Source organism: Lontra canadensis, unplaced genomic scaffold (genome assembly GCF_010015895.1).
Source record: "Lontra canadensis isolate GAN:19392208 unplaced genomic scaffold, GSC_riverotter_1.0 scaffold91, whole genome shotgun sequence".
Lineage (NCBI taxonomy): Eukaryota > Metazoa > Chordata > Mammalia > Carnivora > Mustelidae > Lontra > Lontra canadensis.
In genome coordinates, this window is record NW_022631085.1 from 6980529 (window position 1) to 7007783 (window position 27255).

The 27255-nt window shown below is 51.6% G+C and overlaps 1 protein-coding gene across 9 annotated transcripts in view; it reads right to left on the reverse strand.

Moving 5' to 3' along the window:
* Positions 1 to 25854, reverse strand: part of CIITA (class II major histocompatibility complex transactivator) — a 45327-nt gene extending 19473 nt beyond the window's left edge. The window contains exons 1-6 of one of the 9 annotated variants that reach the window (XM_032836318.1): positions 17592 to 17742; positions 14611 to 14685; positions 3336 to 3479; positions 2990 to 3085; positions 642 to 704; positions 385 to 465 (exon numbers count right to left, since the gene is read on the reverse strand). In XM_032836318.1, coding sequence (XP_032692209.1) covers positions 385 to 465; positions 642 to 704; positions 2990 to 3085; positions 3336 to 3479; positions 14611 to 14685; positions 17592 to 17643 — 511 coding nt within the window. In that variant the 5' untranslated portion in view covers positions 17644 to 17742. Of the gene's footprint in view, positions 1 to 384; positions 466 to 641; positions 705 to 2989; positions 3086 to 3335; positions 3480 to 5567; positions 6238 to 14610; positions 14686 to 17074; positions 17286 to 17539; positions 17743 to 25543 lie in introns of those variants that run through there. The other 8 variants (XM_032836320.1, XM_032836317.1, XM_032836319.1 and 5 more) reach the window with 8 other exon arrangements.
* Between the last annotated feature and the right edge of the window lie 1401 nt (positions 25855 to 27255).

Below are 27255 nucleotides of genomic sequence, written 5' to 3' on the forward strand. Positions count from 1 at the left end.
ACTGGCTCAAGGCCACAGAGTCCAGAGATAACAGACCCTGACTCATACCCAGTTCTTGCTGACTCTAGAATCTACGGTTGAAGACACCTCCCTCGAAGACACCTCCCTCAAAGACAGGGGTGACAACTAAGGATGAAAGAGAAGCCAGAGCCCAAAGTTCCCTAGAGACACACCTGGAGAATGGCCTTAGCACCAGGGCTGTCTTCTTCCTCCCTGGGTCACCAGGGAGCAATGGTGAGGGGAGTGGAGGGTGGGACATCCAAACCCAGGCAGAGCAGACAGGACTTAACAAGGGAAGCCACTGGGAGCCACAGCAGGCTCTGGAGCCAAGGCAGGGCCAGGAGTCAAGCAGGCTGAAGTCAGATCTGAGAAGGGCTTACTCACGTCTTTTCTGACTTTTCTGCCCTGCTTCCTCCAGCACATCCACATTCTCGCTGATCATTTCTTCCAATCCTATGTGCTCAACTTTGGGGGAAAAAAAAAAAGAGAGACTGCAACACACAGTCAGCGGATGCCCAAAGTGAGCCTTCATTGTCCCTGTGCTGGGGCAGGACTGACCATGCTTCGAAGGGAGGTCATCAGGTTGCTCGCCAAGGAACAAGGAAGGAAATGCAGGCTGAGCCAAGAGTCCCCCAACTTACTGAAAATGTCTTTGCCCAGACCATCCAGCTGGGAGTCCTGAAACACGTACTGGTCCAGTTCCGCTGCCCAGACAAGGAAAAGAACAGTCAGTCAATGAGTTTTCTGAATGCCCACTGTGTGCCTGGCCTTGGGGTGGGCACCAGGGAACTGTGACCCTCCAGCCTTGGCATGCACGGGGCGGCGGGCTCAATCAGAGTTTCCTGACCCAAAGATCAAATTAATGAAGGAACCCTGAACCTTCATGGGCTCTCAGTCTAGTTGAAGGGATGATACACATCCATGAAAACTTAACTATTGCTGTAAAGTAGTACAAGGCAGTGTGGTAGAGTTGTCATGGGCTTTAAGTTTCAATCCCAGCTTGACCCCCGTTAATCCTACTAGCTGTGCAAGCTTGGACCAATGACTTAACCTCTCTGGGGCTCCACATCCTCAGCTGTGTAATGAGAATAAGAAATGCCTACAACCCAAGGATGCATGGAGAGGATTAGAGGCTCTGCCTCTAAGTTAAAGCATCAGATACAGTAGCCAGGACACCACAGGCACTTAAGAAACAGTGGTTCTTTTTATCAGATGGTACATGACTGGGAGCCCAGGGAAAGACGCTGTCATGGCAAGAGGGCGGAGGAAAAAGTGTATGGCAGCATGGGTCTGTCAGGGAGGGCTCCAGAGGGAAGGGATCTCAGAGCCAGCCATTGAAAGATGGTCACAGTCAGAGAGGTGGAAAGCGGAGGGTTTTGGGCAGTGAGGACGGGGTGAGGAAAGGTGTTTGAGAAACTCAGAGACAGGTGTCTGCAGGAAAGTTTCATGTTGGGGGAAAGGTAGGGCTTGGTTTTATCAGCAATGGAGAGCCATGAAAGGGCAGCAGTGATCTTGGTATCTCTGATGATGGTGATGGTGGTAGTTGGGTTGGGGTGGGCGGGGCACCTGACTCACCCTATGCAAATTCCTTTCTTTCCTAAACACTTTACACAGAGAAACTCATCCAATCCTCAGCCATCCCATGAGGGAGGTGTGATTATTATACCTACCATGCACATATGGAAGCCATTTTCTACATATATTTCAAGATGCCTCAAATGATTGCACGCTCAGGCCAGAGCCTGGCTTTCTAGAAGCACAGAGAAAGCTCAATGATTTGGATGAAGCTTCCCCCTCCCCTTGCTTTGGCAGTTTCCACTTCCTGCAAAAAAACCCCCTAAATCCTAAGTAATGCTCAAATCCTTCATCACTGCCTCCAGCTGTGAGAAATACAAAAGTCCTCAACACCAAACACTTCTGCTTCCTCAAGTAAGTTCCCAAGAAGGAAAGGAAGTGGGCAGACGTCTCAGTTCTGTAATTTTTGAGACACACAGTTACTACTCTCCATTTTCCACTTTGTGTGCTGCAGGACTGGGAAAGACTGGCCACATTCACGCTATGCACGACTTCCCGAGTTATGTGGCTCTTGGGTTGCCAGGAAAAGGGCCACAGAACAGTTGTGCAGGTTGTTGACTGCACAAGGTTGCCCAGCAAGAGGAAAAATGGGGGTTGTATCCTCCATAAGAGGGGGCATCTTTTTCTAACTCAACAGAGACTCTATGAGATAGTCATAAGGAGGGAGACTTTACCTCACTCCCCTCCAAAAAACAAAAGCAAAAACCAACAGCAACACCTCTCCCCAAAGAGTCCTGGCCCTTATTTCGAAATCGTAGCCCTTTTTAAACCTGCAGATAAGCCTCTCAGCTTAAGCCTTAGAGAACCTCCCCACCCTAGACACTTTCCTCTTCATCGTTAAAAAGAAGGACTTTGAAATGAGAAAGACCTAGCTTTCAATCTCGTGTCTGACCATTGCCATCTCTAATGCAGGCTTGGGTACATTCCTTTAACTCTATAAGCCTCGATTTCCTCCTCTGCAAAAAGGAGATATTAATAGGATCTATTTCCGTTGTTGTTGTATGGATTCAATGCAGTAACACACATACAGTGATCAGTGAGCAAAAAATGAGCCCAAATGGTAGATATTACAAATACTAGAGTCATTTGGCTTAGGAGCTAGGGAGAAGACAGGGAGGGGTATAAGGTATGGGCTGTGTGGAAGGAAGCAAGAAGAGCAAGAAATATAAAAAGGTATAGAACTGGAGGCAGAGAATATAAAAGACTTTGCCTGGTGGTCATTGAGCAAGAGGTCATCTCCCCATTTCCCTGGAGTCTCTTTTCTAGCTCTTGCTCTGCAATCCCCCCCACTCTTGCCCTAATTTATGAGGGAGGAGCCTGCTGTGACTTGTGGTGAATGGGTGAGGTTAGCAAAAGAAAAAAAGGAACTCTTCCCCTCCACTGGCCTTTTTCTGGGTTCAGAATGCTTCCTCACCGATATTGGCATAAGCCTCCCTGGTCTCTTCATCACCTTCGATGTCACACAACAGTTTGCTGAACTGTTCGCAGTTGATGGTGTCCATGTCGGGTTCTGGAGGGAAAAGCCCCACGGATGAAGCAGGAAAAGTCTGGGAAGAGGGCTAGTGGGGAAGGAAGGAGAGGCAGGGCGGGGCTGGGGGAAGTCCCCTCCCGAAGCAAACAAGGGAGCGCTTGGAGCTGTCCGTGGTGCTGACCAGAGCTCAGCGGTCAGAACGTCACCTGCCCAGCCTCCCCAACCCCCAACCCCCAGTTGCTGAGGGGTGAGGAAGGACCTGGGAGGGGCCAGAGCCGGGAGAGCCCACCTGAGCAGAGCTCAAGCTCTTCTCTAGCCAGGTCCGTCTGGTCATAGAGGTGGTAGAGCTGCAAGGGATCAGCACTGCTGTTGAGAAGCTCCAGGTACCCGCCTTCTAGAGGCCCCAGCTCCATGGCAGCACACTGCCCACTGCCTGGAAGGGAGACACATTCAGTCAGTGCAGGGAGCATTGGAAAGATGTAGAGAATTAACACCTACCACAGTTCCTAGCTGGGTCACCTGGTGAAGGCCAGAGTTTGGGAGAGGCGGAGAAAGCGAGCAGAAGTGCTCATTCGGCACCTCTTACACACTCCGGGCAGTGGCGAGAGGAAGTCCTATCTCCTTCCCCCAAGGAACTTATAATCACACTGGGAAGATGCCCACCATACAGGAAAGGGAACTGGGGAAGTGTAGATTCAAGACCTCTTACACCTGGGAGCCAGGAGACTCCGGGTCCAACTCTGGCGCTGCCATGTTAACAGTCGAGATCTGTAGAGCATCTACCATGTGCCAGACACATGGGCTGGAACTTTCCATTCTTACATCAAAAACCATATGAGGTAGATACTCTTACTACCCTCACTTTTCACATGAAGACCTTGAGGATCCGAGAGGGGAGGTGACGGACCTAAAGTGACCCAGCTCCACGTGGAACCGGGATTTGGTGCTGGGCATTCTGATACAAGCAGATGCAATTAAGTGCTATGCTCTACCACCTTAGGTGATCTCGAACAAGTCTCTGCTCCTCTCCATGCCTCAGTTTCCTAAGCTGTAAATTGCAGGAGTCGGGGCAGATTCTAAGATTCCTCATTTGGTGAAGGGTGTATCAGATACCTTCGATTCTGCTTCATTCAACCTTCCAAACACCCTGGACATGTCCATGCAAAAATTAGTATGTGACATTTCATAGGTGCATAATTCATAACAGCCGAAACAGGGAAACAACTCAAGTTTCTCTCAATAAATGAATCAACAGGGGCGCCTGGGTGGCTCAGTGGGTTAAAGCCTCTGCCTTTGGCTCAGATCATGAGCCCAGGGTCCTGGGATTGAGCCCTGAATTGGGCTTTCTGCTCAGCAGGGAGCCTGCTTCTCTTCCTTTCTCTCTGCCTGCCTCTTTGCCTACTTGTGATCTCCATCTGTCAAATAAACACATTTTTAAAAAAATCAACAAAAAGGGATAAATCCAAACCATGGAATACTATTCAGCCAGAAGAAGAATAAGGTACTGATACAAGTTACAACATGGATCAAACCTGAAAACATGATGATCATTGAAAGAAGCCAGACACAATGGGCCATGAATGGTATGATCCCATTTATATGAAAGTGCAGAATAGGCAAATCCTTACAGATAAAGTAGAATAGTGGTGGGCTAGGGTTGGGAGAGAGTTGTGGAAAAAACCAGGGGGCAAATAATCATGGAGGTGGGGTTTCTTTTGGGGGCTGTCAAAAACGTTATTTAGAGAATGTGGGGATGGTTGTACCACTGTGTGAGTATACTACAAAGAGCACCAGCGGTGCATTTTAAATGGGTGAATTGCACGGGACCTGGGTGGCCCTGTTGGCTAAGTGTGCAATTCTTGATTTCAGCTCAGGTCATGATCTCAGGGTCCTGGAATTGAGCCCCATGTTGGGCTCCCTGCTCAGCAAGGACTCTGCTTGAGACTGTCTCCCGCTCTCTCTGCCCTTCCCCCTCCTCCCTCTCTCTCTCTTTCTAAAAATAATTACTTAAAAAAATAAATGGGTGAATTACACGCTATGTGAATTACATCCCAATAAAGCTGTAAACACAAAACAAAAACCAGCCTGGGAAGATAGGCATTATTGTCTCCATTTTGCAAATGAGGCCAAATAACATCACTGATAACACGCAACTCTTTCTGGATAGAACCACTCTGAAGCCTCATGCACCTGCCTCGGGGCTCCTGTTCCACTCCCTAGTGGGTTCATTTTCCAGACCCGCTGGAGCAAAGCACCACAAACTGAGCAGCTTAAAACAGCAGAGCCTTGGGGCGCCTGGGTGGCTCAGTGGGTTAAGCCTCTGCCTTCGGCTCAGGTCATGATCCCAGGGTCCTGGGATTGAGCCCCACATCAGGCTCTCTGCTCAGCAGGGAGCCTGCTTCCTCCTCTCTCTCTGCCTGCCTCTCTGCCTACTTGTGATCTCTGTCTATCAAATAAATAAATAAAATCTTTAAAATAAAAAAAAGAAAAAAAAAAAAACAGCAGAGCCTTAGTCGCTCACCATTCTGCAGGTCAGAAGTCCAAAACCAAGGTGTTGCCAGAGGCTCTAGGGGACAGTCCTTCCTTGCCTCTTGTAGCTTCTGGAAACCCTCAGCATTCCTTTCCTTGTGACCATGTGGCCAGATCCCTATAATCTCTGCCTCAGTGGTCCCATCATCTCCTCTGCATGTCTCAAACCTTCTCCCTTTCTCTTAAAAGGACACTTGCCTTTGGATTTAGGACCACCTGCAAAATCCAAGATGATCTTATTTCAAGGTCCTTAACTTGATTACACCTACAAAGACTCTTTCTCCAAATAAGTTCACATTCACAGGTTCTAGGGATTTGATGTGGACATATCTTTGGTGGGGGGGACATTCAACCTTCTAGACATGAAATGCAGACAATTGCTGGAAGGACTCAGAGTTTCTTAGAAGAGGCAGGAGGAGAGCTGGCCTTGAAGGCCAGAGGATCTGCCAGAGCCTTCTGAGTGCCCCCGCCTGGGTCACAAGAAAGTGGAGGTGAAGTGGGAAGGACTAAAGAGGGGAGGGTCAGGGAAACACACGCACACAATTCACCACTACCCTCCAGCTGCTCCTTTTCATTTGACTCATTGAAAAATCTCACTCCCTATTGGGGGTCTCTGCACAGACCCTGGATATCACAGAAAATGAACTTTCCAATCCAACATGGGGCCCTGGCAGGGGCTGTCTCTGGATAATGGGCTGGGGGGGGAGGGGTTGGCTACAGGAACCTGAACATCACAGACTTGCCTCAAAGGTCCATCCAGCCATGACTGGAGGAAGCAGAACTGAAAGATGGGGCCCCCACCCTTTTCTTGTCATGAAGCCAAGCCTGGGGTTGGGGGAGGGGGAAGGAGGACTCCCACTCCTCTCTGCACAGCAGCCTGAGAATTAGAGAAGAAATCTGTTCTCTCCTGGAGGTAAAAGAACCCCCTCCCTAAATCTTGCCCACTGCCTTCCTCCCCTTCTCAGTCTGTGGTATTTAGGGACAGCTTACATTGTAGCCATCTGCCTCTTTTTCCAGGCAGCCAGATCTGGTGACAGCAGCTCTGGATTGAGCCCAGGCATTTCACCAATGAGTTGGGTAACTTTGGTCAAGTTTCCCATACTGTTTATTCCCAGAGTAACAGGTCTGCCAGGGACCTCCAAGTCCAACCTCCTTCACTTTACAGAGCAGATGAAACCCTGAGAAGGGACGCGACTTGCTCAAGGCACCATTACCTGTCCCTGGCCAAGCCTGGACCTGATCTCCCCCAGCACAAGACTCTCTGTCCAGTGCTCTTTCTTGCCAATCAGAATGTTTCCATTCAATGAACAACCCCCATCATATCGAGGCCCAGGGGTAGGGAGGAACCAGCTCCTGTCACAGACAGGTGATGGCAGGAGGTGTCAATGGGGAAGAGCCTGAAGAATTGTAACCCAGCCTCACTGTTGAGGGCTCAGCTTCAAACTTTGGACAGCCTTCCCAAATGCGATCAGACCCCAGAGAAACACATGGACAGAAGAGAAACAAGCCAACTTGTGTGAGCTTTGGAGTCAAACTGCCTGCCTCTGAAACCATTCCCACCCACCACAACCTGGGCAAGTTCATTTTATCAACCTCCTGGAGCCTCAGTTCCCTGATCTGTAAAATGGGAATCATAATCGGTAACTCATAAGGATCAGGGGAGTTAATTCTCCTAAAGCCTCAGAAAGGTGACTGGTGCTTAACGAACCGCTTGGTGAATGGTGGTTTAAAATGGCATCCATCACGTACATGGTGAGCAAATGCGGAGGATGGCCATCGTCATCACTGTTATTATTAATGATTATTAATTTGCTTCTAACCTCTGTGAAGTTGATGAAGGAACCCCTTCTCTTTCATTTCTCCATAAGTCACAACATTGCAAAGCCAAGCTTTCTGTTCTTTTACATAAGGAGGACCCACAGACCCCACAAGAACAAGAAAGCCCCCAGAAGTGCAGCCTGGGAGGTCTGCTCATGTCCCCCATGGCTACCACTGAGAAGGTGACTGGAGAAAAGTCACCCCTACGGGCCCAGGTTCTGTGTCATTGGCTAAACCCAGACAAGAGGACGTCTACTCTTGGGACGCCTGGGTGGCTCAGTCTGTTAAGCATCTAACTCTTGGTTTCAGCTCAGGTTGTGATCTCAGGGTCTTGAGATCAAGCCCCGCATTAGGCTCCATGCTGAGCATGGATCCTGCTTAAGATTCTCTCTCTCATTCCCCCTCTGCTTTCAACCGTCCCACTCATGCACTGTCTCTTTCAAAGAAAATGAAGAAGAAAAGGTAGAAGAAGATGATGTCCACACTCAGATACCCAGAACATACACACCTCAGCACCTCCCTTCCAGCTACCCTAAGACGAACCCTACACTTTATGCACCTGTCTTGAGTAGAATGGGATCTCCAGCTCGTAATGGGCTTCTGCCTCCATCCCACCCCACCATCTGAGCTCCCAAAGAGCTCTAGGGAGAAGGCAGGATTTAATGCCCATTTGATAGACGAGGATACTCAAACACATCCATCAAATGGCTTGTCCAAGGTCAGCTGGTTGGAGAGTTTGAGTTTGAATCCTGGCTAGGAGGCATTAAGCAAGTGACTTCCCCTCTCTGAGTATCATTTTTTCCACTACTAGGTCAGGATAATGAAGCTTCCCTTGTGGGACCGCTGCAAGGCCAGGAGAGGCTCTTGGAGGCACACAGGAGGCCTACAGTCAAAGGAATCCCATTATGTTAGGACTCTGCAGACCTGGGGCTCATTTCTGGAGTCTAGTCTCCTGGTCTTGATCTCCCAAAGCCACGTGCCTCCCATTCATGCCTAACTTGACTTATATCTTGGCTTGAGTCCTCCCAGCGTCCCTACAACCATGTCCCCTGTGTCTCTAGATGTTTAGGAACTGCCTCAAAGGCCCCTGGCTGGACTCTTTCCTCCATGTGCTACTCTAGAGGGGACATGGGACAGAGTTGGCTCAAATCACCCCATTGTAGAGGGCAAGTCCCCTTCAGCTGCCACCGCACAGGGCAAATCACACAGTCCTGGAAGGGCAGGAGCCCTGTCTGTCTAGTTCACCTGACCCCAGACCCCAGCAGGCTCCTATGCATGGCAGGCTCTCTCCATCCATAAAAGTTATACAGAACTAGAATCCACGGGTGCCCGCATGACCTGATGTGAGGATCTGATTCTGCTCAGTCTAACACACACATTTGTGATTCATTTTCCCATTGCTCAGATAAAGAAACAGGCTGAGAGAAGATGGGTAGGATCTGAGCCAACAGCCGGGCCCCAAAAACACAGTTCTTCCAACCACTCTGGGTCCCCAGGCACCCCGGGGAGGTGTCCTCGCCTGGTGACAGGAGGCAAGATGATTTCTCCTTTTGAGAAGTTGTCTGGGGGAACAGCAGAGAAGTGGTCTGTGTCTTTTTGGTAAACGAGCAGTATTTTTAGAAGGTCCTCTTTGAACCCGCCCTTCCCTCCCGAGCTACCACCTTCCACGTCCAAGCTGAGAAAAAGTTCCTAATCTTCCGGCCACCAAAAGTCCCTTGGGACTTCATTTCTGTCCCCACTTTGTACTACACCACAGGTTTTGAAAGACCGTCGGCATTAAAATGCTTTCTGGAATAAATTCATTTCTCTCTCCCCTGAGGGAAATCGAGTATTAGCAAACTGTTCTACCTCTTACTTAAGTAACCTGACGACTGCTGGTGCCTGCTGACGCAGTGGTCCCTCCCCGCAGGGGGCAGTGTGCTGTGTCGGGAGCTGTGCTAAATGCTCTAGATGGATAACCTCATTCTACTCATTTTACAGAGGAGGACGATGAGGCTAGGCTCAATGTAACAGGTGATCTCTTCCCAGACAAGGGAGTGTATCCTTGAGGGTCTCGGGCGGCCCTGAGAGGGAGAAAGGGGCACTTTTGCTATCCCCAAACTCTTTGGCATTGCCCTACGCGGCGAGAAAAGAGCATGAGAAGAAATACGTCCTTGCGTGTTGACTCTACCTCATCTCCTGAGGAAGGAATGAAGATCTTTGGAACTGTGGGTCTAGACAATGGCATTGTGTTCCAGCTCTGCCTTTGACCTTGAGGACCCTCTAGCCTTAGTTTCACCAAATGGGGGCAGAGCCCACTCAGTGAGGCTATTTTGAGATTCTAGATACCTCATTGCTTGTCAGCCTTCCCCCTCTATATTCCCCCAAGCCCCCCCCATACCCCCTTTCTCCCCAACCTCGTGACAAGCTGCTTCCAGGGGTCAGATGGTGGCAGGAAGCCAGGAGCCCAGGGTGACCTCATCTTCCCTGACCAACCCCCAGTCATTATCTCTGTGGGGCTAGTCGAACAAAGTTCCTCTTCCCTTGCATCTTTGTCCTCCAGATAAATTATAAAAGACATACTGCACTGGGTTTCATCCAGATCTGTAAAACAATGATTTACTGAGCATCTCCTACAAACAAACAAACAAACACCACTGGGCTCAATTCTCCAGGGAGCCCTCAAGAGGTTTAAAACACAGTCCCCGCCAAGAAACTTGCAAAGCAGGCTCAGATGATATTTTAAGAGGGAGACAAATTGTGATGATAATAATACAGTGGTTAGGACTGCGTGCTCTGGGTTCAAATCCCAGTTCCCCACTAACCGTGTGCCCTCACGGTAAGTTCCTCAGCCTCTCCCAGTTGTGAAACCCACCTCATCTGGTTGGCAGAGTGCCTCCCTCATTATGTTGCTCTGCCTTGCCTAAAGTGACATTTCCAGAAAGTGCTACGATGATGTAAGTTTCCAAATAAAAACAACCAAGGTGCCACTAGATGGTGCACTGCTGGTCAAAAGTAGAAAGCTAGGAAGATGCCAAAGGTTGGCAACCGTGGGCTTCTGTGTGCAGACTACCCCGGTGTACAGCCTGGAGCCTGTTTGAATACCAAAGGAGGCAGAGGTCCAACGACCTCACCATTCCAGGCTGGGGATAGATCTTGCAAAGAAATGCTCCCACAGTTCCACAGAGGACCCGCTGAATTGTTTGGGGGTGACAGCGGGTGGATGCCATCTGGGTGTCCGTGGCTGAAGGAGGGGCAGTCAAAGATAGCCAGCGTGACCCATGGAGGAGGGGGCAGGGTCAGAAGCGACAGACCCTACGCACGCCCAGCCACATAGCTCAGAGCACACAGTCAAAAACAGAAGGAGCTCCGAGAGCCCCAAGCTAGACATGCAGGGGGACATCCAGACGCCTGAAAATGCAGTAGAGAGGTTCCAAGAGCACACGCAAACACAAGGAAGCACCTCGAACACATCAGAAGGCAAATCTCAGAGCATGAGGCACTGCCTAAAGGGGATGGAGGGCCCGCAACCTCCCCTACCGAAAGAGGGCTTCAGAGTATGGTTAAAAAGCAACCCGGGAGGAGCGTTTAGACCTTGGCCTCCTGCTACTCTGACCTGACAGTTTTCACTGGCGTGATGTGTTACACGTAGCATCTGCTACAACATTGATGAAACCCATGAAGGGGCTGAGGTCGGGGTGCCCATCTACCAGCTGCTGGAGGGCAGGGGGCTCCCAGCTTCTAACTCTGGGCATAGCTCCAAGTCACGCCCCTTCTCCAAGGGGAGCCTGTGTCCGATGACTGAGACCTGTGGGGTGCAAAGGTCCGGTCTGTTGCCTCAATTTGTAGTAACCCTGAGAGCTGTCCCAGCTCCAGCGCCCTTTGTGGGGGCGGGCAGGGGTGTGGCTGAAGCCCCTGTAGAGACTTATGGCTGGCACCCCAGTCCTGCCTCTTCCTTCTCCCTGCATGTCCCCACCTCACCTCCCCTCTGCAATCAACCTCCCATGTGCAAATCTTCATTTCTGGGTCCAGTCTGCTTCCTAGGAACCTCACTGGAGGCAAGCTCATTCTGTTTTTCCACCAGGGGTCCTGGTGATCATACAGAACCCCACAAACCCCCTCACCCTCCACCTCTGAGAGCTGGGACAAGCCATCTATCTAGTCTGGACCCCCACTGAGGACATGCACCTCGTTGAGACTTGGAAAACCTTTGGGATTTGTGTGATAGCACCTCAGCTGGAGCATGTGCCCAGACAGCCAGTGACCGGGAGTGAGGGGTTCAAGGTGGGGGACACAGGATGAGAAGGCAGGAGCCCAGCAGTCAGAGCTACAACTGGGGGAGGAGGCCTGGTGGGTGCTTGTCCAGAGCGCCGGCCCCCTCCCAGCCGTCCCGGCCCCTCCCACCTCCAGGCAGCCTTCCCTCTGCATGCCCCAGCATTCCAAGCTGCAGTCAGTGACCTGGAAAGGAGTCCAATGGGCTTCCCCCAAGCCCTGCTCCCGGAAGACAACCTGAGCCAGGAATTGGGATGGGGAGGGGAATGAGCAACCTGCGGCCAAGCCAGGCCCTCTGCAAGGGGGGTGGTTAGAGGCTCTGAGTCACAAACCATGGGCCAGCCGGGCCTGCCAGCATCCAGCGACAGAGACGAGCCATTGGCAGGTTTGGCTGTGAATCAAAACTGCCTGGAAAGGGTGCTAAGCACACGGCACCCTGGCCCGACTCCCAGAGATTCTGTATTTTTAAACGAGCACCCTCTTGTGCCCCCTTGCACACACACCTGCCTTGTACGGAATTAAAATGGGTTTTATTTTCAAGGCAGCCTGACTTTCCTCTTGCCAAGAATACACCGCGCCCCTGCTGGGGTGACTTTTCTTGAGCCCTGGGAGGTCTGCAATTCTCTTTCTCCCAAGTGACCCTTCCAGACTCTCCATGTCTGCCACCTTTCCACTTCTCCCCAGCTGAAAATCCTAGAACCAGACTTCACATCTTCCTCATTTCTCCTTCTCCTCCTTCCAAGAGTCCCTGTCTACCACTGTGCCCTTGATGGAGCTGTCACCAGCCTCACACCCTGGGTGGTTACAGCTGCTACGGGGTCTTTCCCCCAGTCAGGTCCCTCAAACTTCAGGTGTTCATCTGTCCCCTTTACAACTTTTGGGTCAGATCTGCCTACCACCTATTCCATAATTTGCCATAATTTATATTGTCCTTGACTTAACTATTTAAAGAAACAAATGTATTTATGTTAAAAGAAGACCCACCAGAATTGAAAGCAGGCGATCAAACACACACCGGTACACAGATGTTCGAAGCACACTCTTTGTAACAGACAATGGGCGTAAATAACTCAAGTGTCCATCAACAGATGAATGCAGAAACACCATTCTGGGGGCGCCTGGGTGACTCAGTGGGTTAAAGCCTCTGCCTTCGGCTCGGGTCATGATCTCAGAGTCCTGGGATCAAGCTCCGCATCGGGCTCTCCGCTCGGTGGGACGCCTGCTTCCCCCTCTCTCTCTCTGTCTGCCTCTCTGTCTACTTGTGATCTCTCTCTGTCAAATAAATAAATAAAATCTTAAAAAAAAAAAAAAAGAAACACCATTCTGTACACTAGAATCCTGTGTATTGGAATATTCCTGAGCCATATAAAGGAAGGACATGGCAACTCCTGCTACAACAAGGAGAAGCCTCAGAAACATCACACTCAATGAAAGAAGCCAGTCACAAAAAGACAAATTCTATAGAATTCCACTTACACAAGGCACCTCGAGTGGTCAACTCCAGAGACAGAACAGCGAAAAGTGGTGGCAGGGCGAGGGAGCCGGAATGGGGAGTTCGCGGGTCCTGGGGACCAAGTTTCAGTTTGGGGCGATGAAAAGGTTCTGGAGAGGGATGGTGGTTGTAGAGCAGTAGGAACGTACTTATCACAGCTCAGTTGTATACTTAAAATGGGTTTGTTGGTAAATTTCATATTATCATTATAAAAAAAAAAAAAAAAGGAAACTTTCTATCTCTCCCTCCCATGGTGGGGGAAAAAACCCAGCATCACTTGCCACTAAAAACAAAACAATGTTGTCACAATAAGGTCAGCTGCCTTACCACTCTGTTAAAAAGTAGCACCAGCCAGTGTGAGTGCCATGCTAGGCATGGCAGTTCCAATTCTGGCATTCTGCGTCCCCAGAGACCTCCCCCCACCACCTGTTTCTGGGGTTCCTTGGTTTCTCTCCTTGGAACACGGGGCTCGGGACCCCAAAGGGAGGTGGAGATGTCAGCCCTGTAAAAGCCATCCCAGAAAGCTGCGCCCCACCCCCACCCCAGATGTCTCCCCACAAAAATGGGGAAGGCGGCTAGAGAAAGAATCAGAAAAGCAAGGGATCTATTCCTCCCCAGGAGACTTGGGGTCAATTAACACCTCTTTGAGAACTGTCTGGGGACCACCCATCAGATACGTGTCAAAGTCTAGAAGCCTCCCTTCCGGGCACAACTCCCCCCCTCCCCCAGATCTTTCCGTACAATCCCTCCAGGAGCTATAATGCTTATTCCTGTCACAGGTGTATTTTTGGTGACTTTGCCCAAGGGCTTCCAGACTAGCCATCTTATAGATGTACCTCGGAGACGGAAGTCATTTATCCGGGGTAACTGATGGCGAGTCTGAAAGCCAAGTCCAGAAGCTTCCCTCTCTTCCTCAAGCCACTTCTCTGATTGCCTGGGATTGACCCCGGGCCATGCTGTTGAGTCCCTTTGCTAATTTCCTGACTACTCTTCACAAGGGACCGGGGGCTGAGGTCTCAAGAGGTAGGACCAGGTCCCGGCCATCAGACAGGAGACTGCATCTGGATGACTCTGCCTACACAGGACCTGCCCTGCATATGGGGCTCACGCCTCTGTCCAAGCCCTGGACTGGGCTCCCACAGACTTGGACTCAAATCTTGACCCTACCAACAGCTTGACTATGTGACCTTGGTTACCAAATCTCCTGGGGAAGTCCCTGGAGGTTTTGTAACATGGTGAGAGAACAGGGTTTGGACCACATCAATGCCTTTCACTGCATGTTTATAACCTCTGGGCCTCTGGCATAGGAATCACCAGATAAATGGTTTAGCCCAGGCAGGGCCCAGGGGCGGGACCAGGAGCCCTCGTGCCAAACAGGCGACTCCCTTGTGCCGGAAGCCTGGGACCCCCGCATCTGTTCTCTCCGAGGATCTTTCCATTGTACATCCTGGGATTTTGGAGACCAGGTCCTTACCTAAGGCAGCCTGGGGTTTGGAAGGTGATGATTTTCTGAGGTCTCTCTCCCTCCCCGTCTCAGCTCCACCAGGCCCTAAAGCAAAGAAGCACCAATTTCCTTAACCTTCTGATTGGCTGGGAGTGTTTCTTTTCTGGGTTGGTGTGGAGCGGGGTTTCATGGATGGAGGGCGCCTTGCCAAAGTTAGGAACGCCTGGCTGCAATTGTAAGTGGGACGCTGGGGACAGCTGGGCGTCTATCTCCTGCTCTGTGACACCTTGGATGGGGGGAGGACGTGGGACTCAGAAGAGAGCTGGGGGCTTTAAGGCGGAGCTAGGCATGGCAGTTCCAATTCTGGCATTCTGCGTCCCCAGAGACCTCCCCCACCACCTGTTTCTGGGGTTCCTTGGTTTCTCTCCTTGGAACACGGGGCTCGGGACCCCAAAGGGAGGTGGAGATGTCAGCCCTGTAAAAGCCATCCCAGAAAGCTGCGCCCCACCCCCACCCCAGATGATCGAAGAGAGGCTTGGAATTGTATAAAATTAAAAAAACCCATAAGAGACTCCGTTTTAAAGTTCCATTTTCCTTTCTAACTAATGAATTCTTGAACTGGCAATTGCTTTTACAATTGTTTTACAGGCAACTGCTCAGGAGACAGGAGAGTCCATACCTCCAAGGGTCAGTTTCATTCAATAGCACCAACAAAACAATAAGATAATCAACATAAGGGGCTCAACCAGTCAGCACATTAGCAGGCCTTTTCTTCTCTGCTCTTCTTCACCTAAATCATGTCATCACCCCCTCCTTCTTTCTCATAAAAATCCCCGGCTTTCCCCACACGAGCAAGATGCTTTCCTGCGCTCCTTGAATTGCAGTTCTGAGAACCCAAATCAAGGTCTTTGTTCTTTTTCAGGTTAGCCTCCCAGGGGGAAAGATGTGAGGATTTCCCCAGGGCGCCCACTAAATGTCGGCCCCCCCATAAGCATTTCTGCAAGGCACCCCCCACCCAAGGGGTCAGAGCGGTGCTACCTGTGTGTTCCTCTCTAAGGCGCACCCCACAGCGGCTCTCCAGACTCTAGGAGGCGCAGAGGGTGTGTGAGTCCTGGGTTTGGTTCCCGCGCTGCGCTGCGCTCCGCTCCGCACGCTCCTCCCGCGCCCCTGAAGTGCCAGCAGCCCTCTGCCTCCCGCCGGCCTCCCCTCGCCCCGCACTCTGGGCCACGAGACCTGGCGCCGTGGTCCGACTCTGTGCCGCCTGGTCCCTGTGTTCCAGGCTAGGGATGCTGCAAATGCGGACTTTCCCGGGTCTGCACTCCGCACACGCCCTTTCCCTTCCTCCCAGCTTTCCTGTGTGACCTCAAGAAAGCAGCTGCCAGCCTCTGAGCTCGATTGCCCAGCCGACTTTCTGGGGTGCAGGGTGGGGAGCCCTGGTCACCTACCGCCGCTCCCCGGAGTCCCGCGTGCTCCCAGTGGCCTCTCCTTCCTGCCCGCTCTGGGGCTGCCTCGAGACTAGGGCGGGTCTGTTGGCCAGCCACCCCACCTCACCCCCCTACAGGCGTCCTTTTTTCTCTTTCACTTTCTCTCAGCGCCGGGATTTGGGCCAAGCTGGGGAGTAAGCAGGCTTGCTGCACCCACCACGTGCTTTCTCCCAAGCACCCAGCTCACATCCCAACATTCATGGGCACTCCCGGAGCGTCCATCAGCTCCTGGAAATGGCCAGTCCCCTGCTTCTGGGGAGCCAGCATGCCCGGGGGCATGCCATTTGCAAGCACTGACTTGTGGGCTGCTCACGCTGGCTTTGGGGTAGCCTCCATGTCTCTCTCTAGCTCAGCCCAGCTATGAAGGTGGCAAACCACCCTTACAGGCAACGCGGACCCAGAGACTTGCTCAATGAGCCATGCCCTCCCGGGCAGCCAAATGCCCTCCAGAGGCAAGAGAAAATGCCTCCGGGACCTTTGTGGGCTGGAAATTCAGCCTTGGCAAGCCAGCCTCCCCATCACCACATCCCTGGGACTACATTCCTCCTGCCTTTTCCTCTTCCAGAGGTCCTGAACCCCAGCGCCACCCACCAAGAGACTGTGGGGAGGGCACTTCCCTTCCCAGGCTTGGAGTTCCTGTCTGGAATTGAAGGGGTGGGTCGAGGTCACTCCTGACCTCTCCTTCCCCGTCAAAACTCCTCACAAGCTCTATCCAGCAGAGCTGGCAGACATGCCATCAAAGCGTGGGTCCAGAGGAAGACATCTCGCCGGTGTCTGAGGACAGGAGTCTCATCCCTCCAAAATGCACAACACAGCGACACCAGCAATGCTGGGTTTCTGTGATGATATTTGGTTCCTGCAATGTGCCCAGCAGTGTGCTGGACTTTGGTTCCTCACATTACCCTGTCATAGAGTTTTTAACAGCCCAGGAAGAGAGCCTCAAAGACAGTTGGGGACATATTCTGCATCACATCTCACCCAGCCAGCCAGCAGCTAGGATTCAAACCCACCGCGCTGACTTCAGAGCCGGGGCCATCCGTCTCCTTGCCCCCACTTCTCCCCCCAAACAGAATTCAGAAACTGGGGAGAGGCGAGCATCTGTCCAGCCGGCTGGGGCTCAGCAGCTGCACCCAGGACTCCAGCTTTGATTTTCCTGCTTCTCCCGGGGAATGGGGTGAGGGCTGGCAGGGATCCTGTCCTTCAAGGACACCCCTCTGTGTTTACCTGGTAGAGAGAGGACCTGTGGTTGGCTGAGCTGAGCGCGAACGACACACCTCCTGCAAGTTGGTCCTCTAGAACCTTCAGCGCTGATAAAGTGCTCTCACGTGCCAGGCACCTGGGCCAATCTGAATGTCCCTCAAGTGGAAGGAAATAATCAACCACCTCACTTTTCCCAACAGCCCCGATAGGACAAGGACGCCTCTCTCTGCCCCCACCCCCCAGTTCAGAGATGGTGGGGCCAGCGGAGACCTTACCCTAAATCAAGAAGCCTTCTCAGACCCGGACTTCCTTCACCCCCCCTTTTACCTTGGGGCTCTGGCAGGTAGGACCCCGCAGGGCGTGGAACCAAGCAACGCATGGTGTGGGAGACCCTGTGGGGCAGTGGCTTCGGGAGTCTGGCAGCTCCCCCCGAGGCCCTCAGCCTGTCCAACGATGCCCCTGAATGCCTAGCTCAGGATCAGACAGCTTCATCTCCAACTTATCCACCTATACAAGTCTGGAGCCCACCAAGACTAAGCCAGCATTCAAAGGAAGCAAGGGACCAACAGAAAACTCCACCCTCTGTGAAGTGGCATCAAGCTGTTGCATTTCTCTGTCTAAAACTCTCTAATTTGCTCACACTCCCTTAAACCCTCCCCACACCTCTTATGGTAATTTCAGTTCCTTGTTGTGGACCAAACAGGGTAACCACAGAAGACTGAGAGTTGTATTTTCTACAGGGATCTTTGACAAAATGACATTCTGAAATCATGGTGACCCCAGTGGAGCCTCACTGGTACCAACTGCCAATTACGGGGGCCGGGATCAGAGCCCCCCAGATACCTCAAAACAAGCTGGGCCCCCCAGCTGGGGTCCAGCAGGTTTCCAAGATTCCATTTTCCTCCCACACCAAACTGCCCAGAATTGCCCCGGTGATCACGTATGGTCCACTTGTGATTTTTATTCCAAGATATTGGGCCAGAATGTGAATGCCACATAAAACAATGTTATCCCAGATGCGGTCTACTTACAGCCAGATGGTTTGGGGTGACCCACGGGGAAAGTTAGTGCCTCTGCAGGTCTCTACCCATGCTCCTGATGGCATCTGGGGGAAAGTGTTTGTCAAGCTAATAAGTCTTTAACACCTCTTGGAATGCAGGGTACATCCCTGTTTCCCAGAAAGCCTGTCCCTAGTTACAAGCCTTCAGCCAGACAACAGCATTTGACTTGTCTTGTGTAAACACTGCCCCGCCTTCCTGTTTCACAGTGCACTTCAGTGGGTGGCATACCTTTCACTTATGGTGGGCATAAACTTCCTTGGAAAATAAAGTTGAATTTAAAAAAAAAATGTGAGTGTTTTGAAAAAACACCTGTTGAGTAAATAATAGTACGGAAGTTGTAAGCTGACCTGGAATGAATGAAGTTTGGGAAGCAATGACGAGGTCCTCCTTCCTTCATTTTTACTGAAAGAGCACTGGGTTGGGAGTCTGAGAAGCTGGCATCAAGCCCCTGCTGTTACTAGCAGGTGCATGACCTTGGACCCCTCACTTCCCTTGTGTGGGCCTCGGTTTCCCCACCTACGAAATAAAGATAATGATGCCTATCTTTGTAACGTGGTTATTTTGAAACAGTCCCTGCTTTTAGAAGGCCCAGGGAGGAAGTAGGCAGACACATGGGAAATGCTGATAGTCAATTTGAAACACAGTCTTGCCTTGTGAGGCTAATACAACAAGACAGGACAAATATTAGAAATCTCAAGAAATCTCATCTTCCCATGACCTGGTGCCAAGGGAGAGGCACCTGCCCGCTCACTTGTCTCAAGGCCCCTTATGAGAGGCCCTTGCTGTCCTCAGAGGCAGCCAGTTCTGAAGGCCACGACCGAGGTAGTTCTGAACCGGGTTCATGGCAGGGCAGAGTTGGCAATGAGAATGACTCAGACCGGGGTGCACCTGTCTGGGTGCCATCATCTCTCACTAGGTCTGACCTCATCTTTGCCACCTGGTCTTTCCACATCCTCACTGACCCCCACCCCACTGCTGCCCCCAGACCCAAACTCAAGAACCAAACCTGACCATGCATGTTTCAAACAGGTCTCTGAGCTGGGTGCTGACATGTACAAGGCTGCGTGTTTGGCAGATGCCAGAAGCTGTGGATTAGTACAAGGAGGGCCCCCCCACCCCATAGAGACACCGAGGAGGAGCCATTGGGGTGCCCAGCCAGGAGCTGATGAGGTCTGAATTTTAGCAGGGGCAGCGGAAACAAAGAGATGAAGACTGGGCAGGCTAGCATTATAGCAGAACTAGAATGCCAAGCCTCCTGCATGGGCAGGGCAAGGAGCAGGGCAGAGGGGCTGAGCTGAGCCCCGGATTTGCCTCTATGAAAACATCCTTCCTCCTGTTGGTGGTCCTCTTCGAAATTCTCCCAAGCCAGCCGGGGGCTGCTTTGAATACAATCAATTCCCTCCTGATTAGGGAGCCCTCTCGGTGGCTCCTCAAGCCAACCTTGCCCTGAGCATGTGAATTTCTTTGCCTGCGGTCAGGATCCAGCAGGACAAACCACTGGTTACCAGGAGAAGCATTGAGCAAGTTGCCAGGCGGGGTCCTCTGTGAAGTCCCAAGGGAAGGACATGGGGGAAACTTCTCTTCTGAGTATGCTTGTCATCCCCGGCTGCGGTGTCCCCAGATAGACCAGCTCACCCTAGGTGGGTACCTCTGCTCGTGCAAGGCTGAGCTCCTGCCTTCTCCCCGTCGGGCTCTATTTTAGCCATCCTTCAAGGCCTGAGTTCTTGCTTTCAGCACCCTTCCACATAACATCAATCTTGGGCTTTACTCATTTTTAGAAAACTTGTTGCCTTGTACTTGGCAATGCATGGGTGAACTTCCCATTTCAGAAGTAGAGACTGTGCTGCCTCGGATTAGATCATGAGGTTGCTACTGTCTGGGACCCAGTGATTTCTTTTCTTCTTTAAAAGTCACACTACTCCAAGATTTTTTGAATGAAAGAACCCAAGTTTGGATTAGCACGATCAAGGCAGGCTCAGGTTCCCAATGGTGAAGGGTGCCCTCTTCCCTAGGTTGTAACTACCTTTTCTGATGCTTTTGGGTGACCACCATGATCCCTAGTGGGGGCTAAGACAATGATTAAGGAGGAGGGAAGAAGTGTAAGGAAGGAAGGGAATGAGGTGAGTAGAGATGTAGGTGACTAGATACAATAAAACTGGTATGTATCCAAATGAGGCCCATAGGAAGGTGCGTGAGAACGCAGACCTAGAAGTCAGTGAAGACAGGAGCAAATGAGTTGGCAGGGAGGCAGGTAGATAAATTGATACGTAAAACTATAATTGGTTAGATAGATTGATTGGTAAATGTGTGTAAGTGGAAAACATACAAGATGATGGGTTGAGGGGTGCCTGGGTGCTTCAGTGGGTTAAAGCCTCTGCCTTCGGCTCAGGTCGTGATCCCAGGATCCTGGGATCGAGCCCCACATCGGGCTCTCTGCTCCTCAGAGAGCCTGCTTCCTCCTCTCTCCCTGCCTGCCTCTCTGCCTACTTGTGATCTCTGTCTGTCAAATAAATAAATAAAATCTTTAAAAAAAAAGATGATGGGTTGATAAGTAGATATTGGTAGGTGGATAAGTAGATCAGGTAAGTTTGAGGGCAGGCAGGTAAGTGGCTGGGCAGGTGCCTAGAGAGAGGAATGGATCCCAAGGAAGGACACCGGTAAGCTGCTTAAGGTGCTTAAGGTAATGACAACAGAGAACAGAAACCGGCTCTGGTTGGGTCAGGTGCCCGGCTTGGAGCCAAGCAGAGAATGGAACAGGATACTGCTCAGCCTGGGAAAACCCATGGGGAAGTGCCAACTTCCGGGTGCAAGTGCTTTTCCTTCTGCGGCTCCTGGGGGTGACGATGAAGAGGGTCTGGCTGGCGGGGAAGCCGTCCAAGGTGAATGGACGACAGTCGTTCCCTCCAGCATGTCTCCTTCCAGGAGGCAGAGTAGGCTCCCCCCCAGATTGGAGCAGGAACAGGTCTTGGGAAGAGAAAGAGGCAGGTGGGAGGGCACAGAGCCTCTCCTGTCTGAGTTCCAGGCTCCGGGGCTAAGTGCCAAATGAGGAAGGAAGCCAGAGGAAACGTTTGGCAGCGTGAGGCACGTCCCTTCCTTTCCAATAAATCAGGCAACATCCTAGAGGGAGACTTTGTTCTATGGTTCCCACAACCGAGTCCTTCTGGCCAAATCTAATGCATCACGAGAACCTAAAGTGGCCAAATAACGAGAGAGAGCCAAAGCAAACAATAAAATAAAACATCCCAGGGACTGGGAGGTGGGGAGATTCCTACGGCTTCTGAGAACCCATGCCCAAAGGCACCACTGGGCAAACTCTCCATTAGCAAACCCGAGCCGGCTGTCACCTTGGGGCCGTAGCTGCCCAAACACCAGCCCTGACATCGATGAGTCAGAATCCATTCTCTCCTTGCTGGAAATGCAAACACCCTACATTAGATAATGGTCACTGGGTACCTTTATCGCCGCCATTTTACAGATGTGGAAAACTGAGGCCCAGAGATGTTCCAGAAAGAGCTCATAGCCACAGTCCTTGGAGTTAGGGAGCTATGACCGGCAGTCAGGCAGTCTGAGGGTAGAGACCATGTACCAGCCCAATGGTGGGGGTACATTGATGCGCTTCTCAGATATACACAGCACCCAAGCCCTCAGCATTGTGTTTTGCATGGAGTAGTTGTCTAGATATTCTGTGTGACCCCCCAGTGAGACTGTAGACACAATTGTTTTCTCTGCACCTCAAACCCCTGGTTTCTTCTTCCTTGTCCAATTCTCCCTGCTGTGACCTCTCTAGAGTTAGCTATCCAAGGCCAAGCACTGCCTTAGATAGTTTCCAGCTACCACCTCACTTAATTTAACCCTCACTCTAGCCCTGAGGGCTTTATATCACCACACCTATGCTCAAGATGAAGAAACAGAGGGTCAGAGTGGTCCGTCACAGGGCCGAGGTCACATGGTTTGTAAGAAGCAGAGTGTGGCCTCTCACCCAGAGCTCTTCAGTGTCCAGCCTGGTCCTTCTCCATCACTGCCAACCTCGCTGCCTCTTTTCTGTCCCCAGACCGCCTGACATGCACTGCTCCCCACTGTCACCAAAGAGTGCCCCGGATGTTTGCTCTGATTCCCCAGGGAAGCTGCTGGGTTGTGTCAGGACAAAGATCTGGACTCTTAGGCCTCCCCCCAACCCCCGAGCTTGCCTGGGGTTAGATGCGCCCATGATGCCTCAGGTAGCAGAGTCGGACTTCCAGGGTCGCAGCCCCAGACATAGGCTTTCTGCACAACCACACCAAGGTACCACGGTAGTCAAAGGTGACTTCTGAATCAGTTTGAAGTTTCAGGCCTAGTTTCAGTTTGAAGATGGTTAACCTGTTTTGGGTAGATTTACGGTATCCCTTGGGTTGTTTAGGAGAAGCAGCCAAGCAGAAAGTGCAGCAGTAGCTCTGGCCTTGGGACACCCAATAGTCCCCTTCGCAGGCCATCTCTTAACCTCTCTGTGCCTCAGTTTGCCATTCTGTGAAGTGAAAATAATGGTGGTACCTGAGTCATCCACTCACCCAGTCATCCCTCCCTCCCTCCCTCCATCCCTGTAACCATCCAACATTCAACAATCGACATCACACACCTACCCAGAGCCAGGCACCGTGCTAGGCATTTGGGATACGATATGATCAAAATACAGATCCCTGCCCACGTGAAGCTTATTTCCTAGTGGGAGAGCAGACAAGAAATGACAAACATAATACAAAAGTAAAGTATATAGAAGGTGAAAACGTCAGTCTAGGGGGGTGGGCTCAGAGTGTGGATGGGGACCTGAAATTTTTTTTTTATGTTTTTAAGATTTTATTTATTTACTTGTCAGAGAGAGAGAGAACACAAGCAGGGGAAGTGACAGGCAGAGGGAGAAGCAGGGTCCCCACTGAGCAAGGAGCCCAACACAGGACTCGATCCCGGGACCCTGGGACCTGAGCTGAAGACAGATGCTTAACTGATTGAGCCTCCCCACACGTGGGGACTGCAGTTCTAAAGGGGATGCTCGGGGTAGGCCTTGCTGAGAAGTTGAAATCTGAGCAAAGAGCTAAGCAGGAAGGCCAAGAGGCTATCTGGAGAAGAATGTTCCAGGTAGTAGGAAGAGCACATGCCAAGGTCCTGTGGTAGAGAGCGTGCCAGGCCTGTCCCAGGGATAGTGGGGTTGCTAGTGTGGCTGGAGGAGATGAGCAGAAGTAGGGTATGAGAGACGGAGAGTCCGTCTGTGATGAGCCTTGTGGGCCACTGTCTGGATTTGGCTTCTTCTCTCAGCGATGGGGAGCCAGTGCAGGGTTTAGAGCAGTGGAGAGTGAAGATCACTAAGGGCTGTGGAGAGAGTTACAAAACCTTCACAGGGTGATTTCCTCTTCTGAACCCCCGTTGAAACCAGAGTCAGGGCCCTTTCTTTACAAAGCACACAATGCCCTTCCCCTTCTCCCTCTTCCCCTAAGAAGGCTGCTCCCTCTGTCCTCTATCACAGCGGCACACCTTGTAGCCCTGTCAGGTTGGGGGGCTGAGCTGGAGGACAGGAAGAAAGGGTAGGGAGAGGGGGCGCCTTGCTCTTCTCTGTCTCCCACCCCGCTGTAGACCACGTCACTGAGCCCAGTTCCCTTTCTAGAGTCACATGGGCTCAGAAACAAAAATATGACATCCCTAGGGAGGAAACTGAGTTAAATAACAGGAACCAGCAGACAGGGGGTGGGGTGTTGAGGTGTCAGAAAACCTCCCCATAAAGGAGCAAGGAGCGTGCCATTTGTAGCGAAGGAGGGCAGAGATGACTCCCCCCCCCACCGGCCCTTGCCATCCCAGAGTGGCTTCTCCACCCCCATCAAGACCACAAGGCTGCCTGCAACCCCATGAAGAAATCAGGGAGGTCATTCAGGTGGGAAAGGGGGAGAGTAAGAGACATGTCCAAGAAGCCAACAGACACCATCTGGGTGAGAACTTAACCAGGAGGAAAACCAACCCTTTGTAAATCCACGTCTGGGCAGAAGAGTGGGAGAAATGCATACACCCCTCCACCCCCCAGTAACCCAATCAAGACCATCAGAAGTCTTTTCACTCCTCAAAGCCAGGTTGGGGATGAAGTTTGTCTGCCTTCAAATCCAGCTTCCACCGCCTTCCACCTGGGGACCCGTGGTGGGGTCACCTTGGGTGGGGGGCACATCTGGGTTTCCTTCATTCGGTTAGAACTGAAGGCTGCTGTGTGCTTAGTTGGGACCAGGCACGCGGCCCATACGCAATCAACGTGAATCATCGCGATCCTCTCCCACTTCAGGTAACTCTGAAACCATAAGGAGACCGTGAATGCCTAGAATCTGCGGCGATCTGTCATAAAATTGGGAAAGCCCAGATCTGGGTGGAGCAGGAGGCAGTGCAGACCTGCCTCTTTAGGAAGAACGTTGTTGGCAACGGAGCAAGAACCTCTGCAACAGGGAAGGAAGACCTCCACGGTCTGTGGGGCCGGGGCGTGGGTGGGGGCACCTTGGTGAGGGCTCATTTTTCCGATGGAAGATGCGTCAAGTGTCGTCAATGCCCTAAAAGTAAGACACTCTTCCTCTCTTTTCTCTGAATGGGTTCCTGTTCTCGGTCTCTGTCTCCCTCCTTCTCTCTCTTCTGTCTCACCCTTTTGATTTCTGTCTTTCGCTGATGTACAGGCGTACACGCACACACATGTGCACACGCACACACGGGCGCACACACCACAGACGCATGTACATGTGCCCACAGAGTATCCTCTGTCCTCTAGCTTCCTGGCTTGTAGTCTCTCTGGCACCTGGTTTCTCCGTGTTCAACCCCACCGAGTGCCTGAAGCCGTCTTCCCCACTGGACCGTGAGCCCCTGGCAGACAGGAGTGCATCTGTAGCCCCCAGCCAGTCCCCAGCATAGTGCCTGACACAGCAAGGCCACTCAGAGTGTAAATCAAGCAGCCGTTTGTTTGCATGCCTCTGGGATGGTCTTTTCTTACGCAGAGTGGGAAGGGTGCTGTGTGGGCTCCAGGATACCCGGGATCACAGACCGGGTCCTTGGAGCACTTGCTGCTCCCGCCAGCTCCTCAGAGGCCCTGACTCCTATCCAGCTCTGCCTTCGCATCTGGGGATAGGGATGAGCATAAGGACCCTCCTTTCAGAGAGGAGGAAAAACCCATCCATGCACTGCCTACGGCCAATCATTGCTACTTGGGCGAAGGGGAAGCTGACTTACCACCGTGGTCCTTGGAGCCAGGGTCCCTCTCGGCCACCGGGAGCTGCCACCCACTCCACGCCCACCTCAAGAGGGCCAAGTCTGGGTCTCCTCTCTCCAGCAGGGTCAAGGAGATCTTCCTGGCCAGGGCCTCGCCATCAGGCTCGCGGAGCAGGGCACAGTGGTACTCCCGGGACAGGAGCTCCTTCTCCAGCATGTGGTCCAGGAGGGCCTGCACCTGACTCGGCCGACGGCCGGACAGCAGCATCTGGACCCGCGTCAGGATGCTCTGGAAGTGGTTCATGGCAGGACTCGGAGGCAGGCCAGCTGCCTGAGCCAAAGCCTAGGATCTCTGCTCACCCAGTCTGCAGCATCCAAAACATGAAGTGAAAAACAGGATGAGGGAAACTCTGCAGTTGGGTGCCGTTAATTCCTGCTTGGGCAGGTTTCCTCATTTGTGTCGTAGGCTGGGGTGCCTGATGTCTGGTTGGAAATGGGTGCTCGAGCTCATTCGGACCCCACCGCTATTGGCTGGGACCGCCCACGTGCCTGGGTCAGAGCAGCCCCAGCCTGCACGTTTCCATTTGATCCAGTCTGGTATTCTCTAAAGGGGACGGAACTTGCCTCTCTGGGAACTTACACAGTGATGGTCCTTTTCAGAAGTTTTATCACTGCAAGAAGGCAGTCGGGGTGTAGAGGTTAAAAAGAGTTGGCTTTGGAGCCAGTCTGCTGGGGTTGAAATCCCAGCGCTGCTTCCTAATTATATGAACTTGAGCAACTTGCTCAAACTCTTCCCAGCCCCCATTCCTGCACCTGAAAAGGTTGGACGATGATCATCGTCCTCAATGCCCAGTAAGACAAGTGATGATCACAGCCCTGACCTCATAGAGTCGTTGGAAGAATTAATGAGATAATGTCTGCAGAGCACCTAGCACATTACCTATAGCATGACAATCGTTCAAGAAAGATGAACCATTATTATTACTATTATTACTGTTGGTCATGCACACGACTGTCACCTTGGGCTTACCCTCACTAAACCTCAGTCCCCTCCTTAGCAAAAATCTCCCAGGGAAAGTTATCCACCCTCGTTAAGTTTACCTGAGGATTAAAAAAGATAATGCATTGAATTGAATGAATGAATTGAATATTGAAAGGGCTTAGCGCTAGACCTAGTAAGCACTAACTGTATACAAATAACTATCTCGGATTTCCTAACGTACAAAACAGAGGCTTTGTGTGGGAGACAGTCTATTTGAGGATTCTATTCGGGAATTTCCCAACCCAGGGGTGCCTGGGCAATGCAGTCTCTTGGGCATCTGATTCTTAGTTTCCTCTCCATTCATGGTCTCAGGATCGTGAGATCTGGCCCGGCACTGGGCTCCGTGCTCAGTGTGGAGTCTGCTTGAGATTCTGTCTTTCTCTCCCTCAGTCCCTCCCACTCATCCTCCCCCCCCCACCTCTCTCTCTAATAAATAAATGATTCTTTTAAAAAAAGTTCCCAACCCAATTTTTTTTTTTTGTCATAATTGATTGTTTTCTCTTATCATTTTGAAACACATCGGTGATCTCATTTCCTAGCCTGGCCTCAGCTCTACCATCTCTCAGATGGGCCCATTTGCTTGTTCATTTAAGTGAGACAAATAAGGATCTCAACTTCAGTATACCCGAGTAGCTCCTTTCTGAGCAACTCTACCACAGATAACAACTTAACAACTCTGGGGAGTGGGGGA